General features: G+C 35.5%; 1 protein-coding gene across 1 annotated transcript in view; it reads left to right on the top strand.

Annotated features, from left to right (window-relative positions):
* Nucleotides 1-13,474, top strand: part of LOC106138499 (protein Wnt-5b) — a 53,202-nt gene that overhangs the window by 28,541 nt on the left and 11,187 nt on the right. The window contains exons 3-4 of the mRNA XM_013339660.2: nt 8,604-8,860; nt 12,341-12,521. Coding sequence (XP_013195114.2) covers nt 8,604-8,860; nt 12,341-12,521 — 438 coding nt within the window. The remainder of the gene's footprint in view (nt 1-8,603; nt 8,861-12,340; nt 12,522-13,474) is intronic.

The raw sequence follows: 13,474 nt of genomic DNA, 5'->3' as shown, positions 1-13,474 counted from the left end.
GTATGAGAAAAAGGAAATGGAAAAATATGATCCCACAAAAACATTTCATGTTGCCAATACGAGACCATATAGCCCGCACTGTCAAAAAGTAATCAGATCTCGTGTAGAGCCAAATTTTTAACCCCACATGCCCAGCCCTAAATCGATAAGCCCTAATTTTACACTCAAGTTACAGGGAAATACTACATCCATAGCTCGTACTGCGTAGCTCGTAGCGCGTAGCAGAGTTTTGCCACTATAATCTCGTAGGCGTGCAAACCGTGGACGTAACTGGCGAGTTGGCCGCACGGAAAGAGTTCAAAAGATTGAATAAATTTTTAAGCTCAAGCCCATATAACGAATAGCAAAATTTTGTTTATCTGGTATAACCCAAACTCAAGTTATGAAGGTTCAAAAATACGACGAACCACTTCGAGAAAAGGTAGGTAGTGCCCTTGCGCTTCGCTTGGCTCGTATTGGCGGGGGCACTACCGTGCCCCCAGATATTATTCAAGGCTAGAGACCGAGCGGGATGGCGACGCACTGTGGATGCCCTCTGCCCCAGCTAGGGGACATAGGACCTTAAGTCAAGTAAGTCAAGACGACCGTATAACTAGGCAGTTTAAAAGGTACTCACCAACATCCACCGTGCAGAAGAAATCCTCGCAGTGAGGCTGACAAGGGCTCTGGGAGGCTTCTAAGTTCTGCCGGCCGGCTATTGTAAAGTCCTTGAATAACACTGATTACACCAAATGTATGTATGTGCACTTCACAAATCGAAGTAGAATAATGACTAACGGCTAAAGAAAACTCATAAATTAACAGTTCCAGTCGAAGATCAATTAAAAGAGCGGAGAGAAGAAAAATTCGGAAGATTCCGACATAAGGGATTTTGACATAACGTTTTTAAAAAGAAAAACAATATACTATCGCTCATGTGGCCAGTCAGACGCTAACCAAAGAGGCCTTCCACATTAGGTTTTAGTAGGAGGTACCTCGCCACTACCTAGATGGTGCAAGCCTTGAATTGAAGAACCTAAACATATGGGTAAATAAAATATTAATGAAAAGAAGGGACTTATCGGTCCAACCAGAGGGACACTTAGAATAAATGATAGAAAGCAAAAATATTTATTTTGAATCTTTTGTCTGTCTGTCTGTCTGTATGTATGATCACGATTATCTCCGAAAGTACTGAACCGATTCACTTAAAACTTTCACCAGTTCGAGACTTGTGTTACGAGATAATAACTCAACGACACTACATCTTACATATAATAAATCAGTAAAAATATTTTGTCTGTATATTTAGTATTTTTGACTGAAATGGATAGAGGGACACTTAGAATAAATAATAGAAAGCAAAAATATTTATTTTGAATTGTTTGTCTGTCTGCCTGTCTGTATGTATGATCACGCTTATCTCCGAAAGTACTGAACCGATTTACTTAAAATTTTCACCAATTACCTACTTTGTTTTAACTCAGAAAACCATTTAAAGTTTGTTTCGGAAAGTATTATGATACTGCCATACAATAGGGCGGAAAATATTAAGTTTTTACTCACAACATGAACTATAAATAGTGTTATCATGATAGGGTTAAAACAAATCTGTGAGGTCTCTTCAATGTTTTTTTATTGATGAAATCATCATCTATATAAGTGAGTAGCGAGTGATCTCTCGACATTCATAACTTTATCGTGCACGAAGAAATATCCAAGATGTTAAAATTAAGTGTTTTTGCGTTAATTTGTCTAACTGTGATAGTGTCAGCTAACCATATACATCTTGGATTGATTACACCACACTCAAGGAGAATTTTTTATGAATTTAGGAAGGCAAATCCGGCTCTTTGGAAGAGGTCAGATCAAGTTACTGTGAGCACTAGCGGTAACGAAGTTACATGTGGCATTTTTGTGACTGATTTGAGAGACGATCGCAATGGAGAGGCGTATATAGAGACTGGAGGTATTGGTTTCAATAGTGTTACGATTCGTCTGAAGAGTCCTTCTATACTGAGAGGATATAAATTTTATATTCTAGTATTCTCGAATGATCCTTTAGAAAGATACAATCCACAGGAACTGGATAATGAAGATGATGATGACTTTATGAAGTAAACAAATTTTATTAAATTTTGTGATTGTGTTTTAATTTACCTCATTTGAATATTCCATGTTAATTATAATGTTTGTGTGGATGTATGTTTGTTACTCGTTCGCGCAAAATCTACTAAACGAATTTTCATGAAACTCGAGTAACATTGGAATAATAAAATAAAAGGAGGGCAAAGTCGCGGACAATAGCTAATGTTAGATATAGGTATTATCTAATTTTGACCTTATATTTTGATACTTGGTAAGTATATTGTTTTGTATAAGTGTGCGACAAAGCAATATACTGAAAAAAATATATAAATCTATACATATAATAAAACCGTAAAAATATATTTTTTTAATTTCTTGTCTGTCTGTCTGTATGATCACGATTATCTCCGAAAGTACTGAACCGATTTACTTCAAAATTTCACCAATTGCTTTGTCTTAACTCAGAAAAAGATTTAAAGTTTGTTTCATCAAAATCGGTCCAATAAAAAAAGTTATCGTCATTTGAATGAACTCAAGGCATGAGTTTGCCTGCAAATAAGTTACGAAATAAAAAATTCAAAGTCATTTATCATTGTACGACAGCATAATATAACATTTATAAATATAAGTGAAAATCAGTTTGATAATATTCTGGTTTTGCCGCACATAACATGCGTAAGTCTCACGTAAAAAGATTTGGTTTGTTAGTTTACTTTAGTACCGTGTGGTTCCCGGCACCAATACAAAAAAAGAATAGGACCAGATTGTTTTTGTTCACCAGATAGCAAATCTATAAGCCCAGTTTTTAAGGTGCCGTGTGCCGTGCCTATCACTTTTTGAATTTCAATTCTATCACTAAGCCAAATAGCTGAATGTGGCCATTCAGTCCTTTCAAGCCTGTTGGGTCTGTCTACTCCGCAAGGGATATAGACGTGACCATATGTATGTATGTAGTCTTCTTTAATTTCGACACCACCGCAACGGCCTCGATGGGCCAGTGGTTGGCGCGTGAGACTGTGAAGTTGGCGGTCCAAGTTCGAGCCCCAACATAAACAAGTTTTTTTTATTAAAAATAATGATTTTTTTGGGTATTTTATTTTAAAAAACTGAAAATCGAAATACTACATATATAATAAAACGGTAAAAATATTTTGTCTGTACATTTAATATTTTGACAGAAACGGATAGACAATTTTTTTTTTTTACATTTTTTGTCTGTCTGTCTGTATCTGACTGTATGATCAAGATTCAACTCGAAATTTACGCGGACGAAGTCGCGGGCAATAGCTAGTATATAATACAAACCTATTACGAACGCCGAATATTGAACACACATACGATTACTGATCACTTTATGAGCGAAGCTGCGAGCTAGCAGCTAATTTGTTATAAAATGAGAGAAAATAAAACAATTTTTATTTTTCATGCACACTTAGGTACACTCTTGCAATCGTACTCAATATTTATAATTGGCCTTTATTTATTAATAATTTTTAATAATGAAATGATTTTCATTTAATGCTTTCAAAGTCTTTAACAATAATTGTAAAATTCACCGTGTCACTGCGGTAGTGTACTTGTCTTTAACACAGTAAGTCACGGGTTCAAATCCCGGCCGAGGTACGCTGAGAAACCAACTTTGTCTAATTGGCTTTTATTATACAATATAGTATGGCTGATTTGGTATCTGATAACAAGAGTCTCACACAGAGTAAGCCACGAAGTAAGGTCTACTTCGTGGCTTACTCTGTGTAATTTGTCCCGTATATATTTATTAAATTATTTAAAGCTTTAAGTCATGTACTTACGATGTGAAAAATTAGAAAAAACAATAAATATTATTTAATCAAATTGTATAGGAAGCAGGCCACGGAGTATTTAATAAACTCGCAGAAAATCTATGATTTTTTAATGAACTTGGGAAAACGGGCGGGTTTTGAGTCGATGACTGATGATGATTTTCCCACACTGTATCTAACGTTACGAATCGGTTAGCACTGAAACTAACGTGCATAAATCAGAAAAGAGTCATTAGTGGTGGTCGAGATTGAGCCATAAAGTTGAATGCGTCCTTTCAGTCTTTTCGTGACTGTTGGCTCTGTCTACCCAATAAGGGATAAAGACGTGATTATATATATGTATGTATGTTTAGCACTAGCAATCATGATGAATGTGGAAATCTGGGAACACCTAGTAAACATGTTTATGTGACGTCACAAACACACAAATGTCTCATGACTTGTCGTCTCCTTGATCGATAGATGACAGTTCTCTGTCATTGTCAGGTCGAATGGCGTTATGTAAAATGGAACCAAGAAATGGATCAGGGAAAACATCGTCAGAAACCGATATCACTTCCATATTATATGAGATCTTATATTAGAGAGAAAGCTGAAAAGATTTGACGGGAGTTACTTTTTGTAAAAAACTTATAACTACCCAATGAATCGTGGTTATAAGCGATTTTTTTTGTCATAATTATAATATTACAAATTAGCACTGTAAAATGCTTGGTGTGTTGAAATGACATTTGTGAAAACAAATAACTGATTTCAAATTTTCAATCAACTTTTATATTAAAGTTAGATACATACATATAATCACGTCTATTTCCCTTGCGGGGTAGACAGAGTCAATAGTCTTGAAAAGACTTAAAAGGCCACGTTCAGCTGTATGGCCCAATGATAGAATTGAGACTCAAATAGTGTCAGGTTGCTTGCCCATCGCCTATGAAAGGAATACTTTTACGACATTCATGGGAAAGAGATTTATTTAGTGGTCCTATTCTATTCATTTTTAAATTATACCTTCAAATGTTTTGAGCTGCATAGAGAAGAGACATATTCCCTCAAGATGCGAATAATAAAAAGAATAATGCCAGAAAAGTTTAAAGTTCAATTATGATGAACTTTTAAGTATATTATCTGAAAAAATGAAGTTTATTATCATCCCCTTTCCTTCTATAAATTAAAAATATTAAAAAGTAGCCACCAACCTATAATGCCTTCATAACAAATATTCAACTTGATTCATTACCGCATAACGCCATCACTCTCTATATAAAACAATGTACAAGCAATTAGCGTAACAGTGTTAAACGAACGAACGAAAATGCGCGCTCTAACATTCCTCACGTTACTTTGCGTAATCGCGGCCGCGTTCTGCCAAAGTCATGATTTAATCATCGGGAAGCCTGGATACGGTGACGTCATCATATACAGGACAAACGAGTGCAAATATGGATTCCCATTCTTCATCAGGACTTCGATCATCGAGTACCCAGAACCAGGACATTATAACTTGGCGTATATTAAAGCGATATATATAAAGGATAATTACTACGACGGTTCAGGAGGGTATCCTACAATTTCGGCAGGAGGTGTGGGGCAGAAGTTTGTGAAAATTAAGCTGAAAAGCCAAAGAGGCAGCGGTTTCAACTTTACCATAACGATTTACGGACAGTATTGAGTGAACTCCTAATTGGTTATGCTGACCTAGTACTTTAACGAAATTGATCAGTATTTTAGTGCCAAATTTTAATGTTTCCACGGGCTTCCGTGAAAAGTTTATTTTAGAAGGTGTCTTTCTAAAATTGTGTTTGTAATAATTTAATTACGTTACTTTTTTACACTAATGTGTATTTATGTACAAAACTTATATTACATACCTATTGTAAAATAATATTTATTTATTTCCGACTGTAATTATAACATCAGTTTTTGTATTATAATTAAATAAATACACATAATTTATGTGCATGATATCCATTTTCATCAATGCAACCTTATCCATTTTCAGTCTTATACTCGTATGTGATTCATCCACTTAGTTATTAATGAAAAACCAACAACTCTGTGGAGAGCGGCGTGCGCCATATTGAATCATTTATTTATTTTTTTACGCCAATAATACAACGATAGTAGTACACCTCTAAAAGTATTTGGCAAGAAATTCTTATATATGTATAATAACAAAATATAATCTTGACAGTCTTCATTTCAAATACAACGGACAGAGAAAAAGTATAATATGGACAAGAAACTAAAAAATTACTTACAGAAACAAACACTCACGATTACACATCCAAATGTTTATTTGTACAGGTTTCACTGCGATAATTTTCCTCAGCTTTATCAATAGACCATAGACTATTCTTTTTAGAAACTAACGTATCTACCTAATGAGCAAATGTTTTATTCTGTTGGTTGATTGAAAGAGTAAATAATTCCCGCGGGAATGGAAATAAAAAGCACTTATTTATTTACGCAGTCCATAACCCAGGCATACATTACTTTATATATTAACATATAAAAACAGTTATAATAGAGATATGTTTGTGTAAGGTTTGTATGACCTAATCTAGTTTGAGGTTATCAGCAAAAAGATAACAAGTAAGGTAATCCCCTGTTCTCAAAAATAAGAGTTATTTCTTGTGTTATTCAAGAAAATTGTTTGTATTGCAGGAATATCTTATACATTGCAAATTTAAACGGACTATAAAAAGTCATATTTAAGAAACATATTGACGTTTGTCACAATGGTTGTTTCCAAGTCACAAAGGTCCTGGGTTCTATCTCCGATTAGTTTAGGCATAAAAAATAAAATTTCTGAATAACCTGGGTTTGGATATTTTGTTTAAGCAAATATCTGATCGATGGGTTACAATAACCCTTAACACAAGTACCGAACCGTCTTTGGCGCTAGCTCAATCTGTGTAAATTTATTTATTTTCAAAAATCTGATGTACGGAACCTCTGTGTGATCAATTGTTCTCATTAAAATTGTCTTTACTACTCTCATAAATTACTCATCTATTTTTTTACAACCTGCCGCCTGTTTTTTATCTAGGGGTAAATAAGTGTTAGATAAGGTGACAAGTTAATGGCCCACAGGTTAATAGTGGGTTTCACTATTTCTTTTTTAATTTAAATCAAAAATAAAGATCTCATAAATATCGATATACCTAGTCGTTGTATGAAATAGGTAGTTGTCTTAAAGTCTTTCTAAATTTTGCAATTTTAAGATCGTATCAAAATTAAAAGAGAGTAACATAAAAATTGAAATTACATATGTATTAAAATACCATACATCATTGTTATCTCTAACGTGGTTGACAGAGCCCACAATCTCGAACAGAAGGCCACGTTCAGCTGTAAGGCTATTAGTACTATATTATTCCGATTAATGTGGGTTTAAGATGGAATTCAGATAGGGACATATTACTAGCCATCGCAACGCCTTAAAGAAAAGTTCCAAGTTGATAAGCATTTCCCTTGATTGACTGATACCATACTAGCTGTGCCCACAACTTGGTCCGCGTGAAATAGTCATTTGGGCATCATTGAAGCCCTCAAGGATGAATAATTTTCCCCGTTTTTTTCACATATTCCATTATTTCTTTGCTCCTTATAGTTGCAGCGTGATGTTATACAGCCTGAAGCCTTCCTCGATAAATGGTCTATTCAACGCAAAAATAGTTTTTCAATTCGGACCAGTAGTTCCAGAGATTAGCGCGTTCAATTGTTTGAACGCGCTAATCTCTGGAACTACTGTACAAACTCTTCAGCTTTATATTACTAAGTTTAGATACTCGAAAAAGAAGAAGCGGCATACACTATGTTTTTCATTGCTGTCTAATTAACATCTGTGTTATACTTAATTAGCTTTATTTTTCACAAATTTTGTTACATTATAAATCTTGGTACAATGTCAAACTGATTGACAGTACACTTTCGTCATATTTACATATAAATAATTATCACCAAGTCTTATATAAACAAGATCGTGACAAACTGATATTCATATAGTTATCTGAAACAAGTTGATGCTATATTAAATATTATTATGATACTGTTTTATATATGCAGTGCTAATGACTAATCATTTGTACATGCATATTACAAATAATCACGTCTATCCCTTGCGGGGAGACAGAGTTAACAGTCTCGAAAAGACCAATAAGCCACGTTCAGCTGTTTGGCTTAATGATAGAATTGAGATTAAAACATTGACACGTTGCTAGCCTGTCGCCTGAAAGAAGAATCCCTTACTTATATATCAAAATAAAATCCACTCTCAATAAAATTAAGTCAATGTCGCTATAATCTTTACAGATTCCTCTTGTCACATCCACACACATCCCACTTTTCACACACATTCTCGACGATTACGAGGAGCGGAAAACTATATTCAATTCATTCGATCGTTGTAAAACAAGCCGCCACCGTCAGCCGTGTGGTTCCCGGCACCAATACAAAAAAGAGTAGGACTACTCCATCTCATTCCCATGGATGTCGTAAAAGGCGACTAAGGGATAAGCTTACAAACTTGGGATTCTTTTTTAGGCGATGGGCTAGCAACCTATCACTATTTGAATCTCAATTCTATCATTAAGCCAAATAGCTGAATGTGGCCATTCAGTCTTTTCGAGACTGGTGGCTCTGTCTATCCCGCAAGGGATATAGACGTGACCACGTGTGTGTGTGTGTGTGTTGTAAAACAATACTTACAATTCAAATATTCATTCATTGTTGCAGCAACATCGCCCGCTTGGAATTAGAGAAATTGTCCAACCGGACCGACCTGTTTTCGGATACATCTCGCTTGTGCGCGCGCATACACGGCTTGACATCTGGCCAGCGACGTGTATGCAAACGCCATAAAGACCACATGCCCGCCGTGAGTGGAGGGGTGAAGAAAGGGATAGAAGAGTGCCAATACCAGTTTAGAGGGAGAAGGTGGAATTGTACAGTGTCGGGAGATGAAACTGTCTTTGGACCACTTACTTTGATTGGTGCGTATTTTTTTTTCAATAGGTTCAAACTTATGTTGGCCACTCCGTGGCCCTAGTAAAATTACAACCAAGGCGAAGCATAAACAGACTGCTAGCAGTAGCATGCTATTAACATAAACGTACTATAAACAACGCTAATGAGTTAAATGTTAATTTGAAAATCAATATGTTACTTGACTTTCACTCTCTGAAAGTTGGGGACGGCTTTTGTTCCTGTTTGAAATGTTGAAAGAGATGTTGGAAGAGAGGGATTTCTGAGGAAGATTCATATTTATAATGCTACTCATTCGAAGCGGGGCAGGTCGCTGGTTTAGTAAGAAACAAATACATACATATGGTCACGTCTATATCCCTTGCGGGGTAGACTAAAGAAACAAATACTCTAATCAAAAAGAGGCAGAATATCTCCCTATGTATCGTGACCTTAATGAATGTCCCCATTATCTTTACATTAAGTAAAAGATTTGTATCTTCTATTTGTTTTTTTTTAATTAATATTAAATATGTCTGTATTATATATAACAAACAGTAAAATAAATTGGTTCCAATTTTACTATATTATTTTCTTTGAAAAAAATGTAAAAGTATTATCGATCTCCTTAATAAGCCAGGATACATGTCTCATTATCTTGGAAAAAATAGAAAAAGCTGTGTCCTTGAAATATATCAGACATATTGCCCCGAGAATATGGGAGACATGAGTCAAGATAATACACGATAAAACTAACAATATACTGACTTAGGACAGTGATCCCCAAACTGTTTTGGTCACGACTTAATAAAAACTATCAATAAAAAAAAAAAAATGACAAGTTAGTAAATTCAAGACTTTTGTTACAATATACTAACTCATTCACACGTAAAATCACGCCTTTTTCCCGAAGGGGTAGGCAGAGACAAATTTTTTTCACTAACTCAATGATACAATATATTATTATTAAAAAAAGATAAACATCCAAGACGCAGACCAATTAATAAAAGTTCGTTTGTCCTCATGCCCCAGCCGGGATTCGAACTCGGGGCCTACTGTCTCACAGACAAGAGCACTACCACTGAGCCACAGAAGCCGTCGTACGTAGTACCATACAGGAATTAAACCACAAGAGTAATATTTACTCAATCTTAAAAAATGCAATGTTTATATTATTTGAGTTGGATTATTTAAAGGTATCTCTAAGATTTTACCGTCCGCTTTCTGTTTGTATTTAAAGCATTAATATTCATTCGCGCGATAAAAACGACGTCGCGCGTGCCATGCTACGGGGGCTCGTCTTTACTAATATTATAAAGCTGAAAAGTTTGTTTGTTGAACGCGCTAATCTCAGAAACTACTAGTTCGAATTGAAAAATTATTTTTGTGTTGAATAGACCATTTATCGAGGAATGATTTAGGCTATATACTATCACGCTGCAACTATTAGGAGCGAAGAAATAATGGAGAAAATGAAAAACATCGGGGAAAATTATTCATCCTTGAGGGCTTCAATGATGCTCAAAATAACTATACCACGCGGACGAAGTCGCGGGCACAGCTAGTCATTTTTAAATGTGCAACCGAAAATAGTTACACGGAGTAAGTGCTACTTAACTTTATACAAATTAACATCGACATATTGAGAAGGACTGGACTAGGGTAAACGTCGGCAGAGCACAATAAAAAAATCGTAAAGAAAAAATATGTTGATACTTAATCCTGAGGCCAATTATTTTCTACTTGAAACATCTTGTTTTTGATATACCTAAGTACCTATTAACTCCGTTGGCGTAGGCAAAATGGTCCTAAGAAAAATCTGTATAGAAAACCAAAAATTTAAAAAATCAACCTATATTTATGTTTGTTACTATTTTCACCAACTTCTGGTTATCTTAACATACATACATACATACATATGGTCACGTCTATATCCCTTGCGGGGTAGACAGAGCCAACAGTCTTGAAGACTGAATGGCAACGTTCAGCTATTTGGCTTAATGATCGAATTGAGATTCAAATAGTGACAGGTTGCTAGCCCATCGCCTAAAAGAGGAATCCAAAGTTTATAAGCCTATCCCTTAGTCGCCTTTTACGACATCCATGGGAAAGAGATGGAGTGGTCCTATTCTTTTTTGTAATGGTGCCGGGCACCACACGGCACTTTTGTAATGGTGCCGGGAACCACACGGCACTTTTGTAATGGTGCCGGGAACCACACGGCACTTATTTACATTTACACGTTATCTTAACATGGTTTTCGTTTTTGGAATATGTTCCTACCACTCCATACCTTGTTACTGTAAAATTTGTAATGGTCATGATGATCACAGAAAAATCTTAAAACGAAACTCTTCAACAATAACTTAAAGTTCTTTTTCTGTTTGGTCAGCCAGAATGGTAGGGAATGCCAAACGGCACTAAGTTCGCCTTTTGTACATTTTTTTTGTGCAATTAAGTTTTAAATAAATACATAAATAAACTTTTATTCACCGACGTGACCTGTCCTCGCTTTACACCTTAAATCGCCCGACCTCAATCATCACAAACAAATCTTAGTTTTATTGATTTTTCAAAAGGCTCCAATAGGACTACCTACTAGGAAATCATAACTATTGAAGATATTTACGCTGAAGTTCCAGCCAGTGCAGCAAATAGTTCGAAACACAAGTTGTCACTTGTAGGACAGTTCCAGCTCTAAATCTCTTTGCCTGCCACGGTCCTAGATTTATAGCTTCACAAGCCGTTTCACACTAGAAAACAATTCAACAGTCGTGGATTTTATCTCGAGAACTCTCTATTTTTATTAAAAGATCTATTTTTAACTCTGTGTGGTGCTCGGAACTATAAAATAGGACAACTCCATCTTTTTCCAATGGATGTCGTAAAAAGCGACTAAGAGATAGACTATATATGTAGCTTAACTGATAATAACTTGGGATTCTTTTTTTAGATGGTTTGGTCATGTCGAGAGAATGGATGAAAGTAGGTTTACTAAGCAAATAAACAAAGGGAGTGTGAATGCAACTGTTGGAGCGGGAAGGCCTAGGCAAACGATTGATCAAATCAGAGACGTTCTGGCAAATTGTCAGGTCAAGAGTACCCGAAAAAGGCGACCTTGCATGAAGAGAGTAGATGAAGCGAAAGAAGTATGTAGAGATAAAATGGAAAGATGTAGTCTCTGCCTACCACTCCGGTGTTTATGTATGTGTTCTTTAGGTGATCTGTCATTTTGAATCTTAATTCCATCATTCAGCCATACAGCTGAACGAGGCCTTTCAGTCTTCGGGAGACTACTTTCTCTGTTTACCCATTTTAAGGGATAAAGACATGATTATATATACTTATGTATGATTGTATATGAGCCACTTTTACCATGACTTGTCATTTCAGCAATGTTTAATTATTCAGAAATATAAAAGCTTGTATGTATATTAAATTATCTTGACACAGAAAAAACATTTGAAACATTTTACAAAACCCACAAGAGGCCATATCAAAATTTTCAGCGTCAAGAGAAACGGCCTTCACGCACGCTATCACGTCAGCATCCGTCTCGCTCTCCGTCTCCCGCGCGTGTAGAGATGGAAGATTGTCAAGCTGTGGTTGCAGCCGTGCTAGGAGACCGAGGAATCTGCACGAAGAGTGGGTTTGGGGTGGCTGCGGTGACAACTTGGAGTATGGCTATAAGTAAGTTTAACAATAAATAATACTCATATTATAAATGCGAAAGTAAGTTAAAGTATTTGTTTGTTTTGTCTTTAATAGAGTACTTTTTATCCCGGTAAAACTACAACCCCTGTGGAATTTGCGAAAATTCTTTGTAGCTGGTGCTAAATTCGTTTTTTTTTGTAGTTGATGCAAAATTTTTTGCTTTTTGCAGTTGGCGCTTAATTTGTAGTTTTATTTCAGATGGCGCTAAATTCACTGCCGGTAAAAGCTATAATACTAGAGTACGCATGCGTAAATCGAAAATCCAAATACAAACATTTCGGCGGGAATTTTTTTTTACACCAATAGTTTCTAATGGACTTCGGCTATGTTTTTTTAACATTACTTAGACCAACGACGAATACTATCTACAGGGTGCACGGTCTCAGCAAGAGACAAGAAAATTTCAAGTGATTTTATCAATTTTAAAAAATATTAGGTAATACTATAGTCTTTATAAATGATTCTGTCATCAATAATGACTAGAATTTGTCTATGGCCCTTGGCAGATTTGAACTAAAAAGATTCAATAGACGATAATGTAAGTACGTACAATATATCAATGATATCAATCTTCACAGAATATCTAGGTATCTATCGTTTGCTTTTCTCTGTGGCATCAAACGACTTTCTAACGTAGCCTGACGTCCTAGTATTCAACGAAAAGGCTAGGTAGATACTGACACTTAGTCTCTTGCATGTACACGCAAAGTTCTCTCTTCTTTAAAGGAAGTCTGTAGAAATAAGGATTCCATTTTCCTATTTTTGAAACTACATTAATTGATGTTCCCTGCGTTTTTTTGTCCATTTTCCCGTTACACCCTCCAACCGCTATGCTTTGGAGCCAGGGTTCGGCATCCTTAGTTTTAATTAAGTCCTAACTAAGGATTGAATAAATAAAATTGTGTTCTTTATTTTTTCAAAAGATAAAT

The sequence above is a fragment of the Amyelois transitella genome, chromosome 26, assembly GCF_032362555.1.
Source record: "Amyelois transitella isolate CPQ chromosome 26, ilAmyTran1.1, whole genome shotgun sequence".
NCBI lineage: Eukaryota > Metazoa > Arthropoda > Insecta > Lepidoptera > Pyralidae > Amyelois > Amyelois transitella.
The sequence above is the reverse complement of the archived record's forward strand: the minus strand, read 5'-3'. Positions and strand labels throughout refer to the sequence as shown.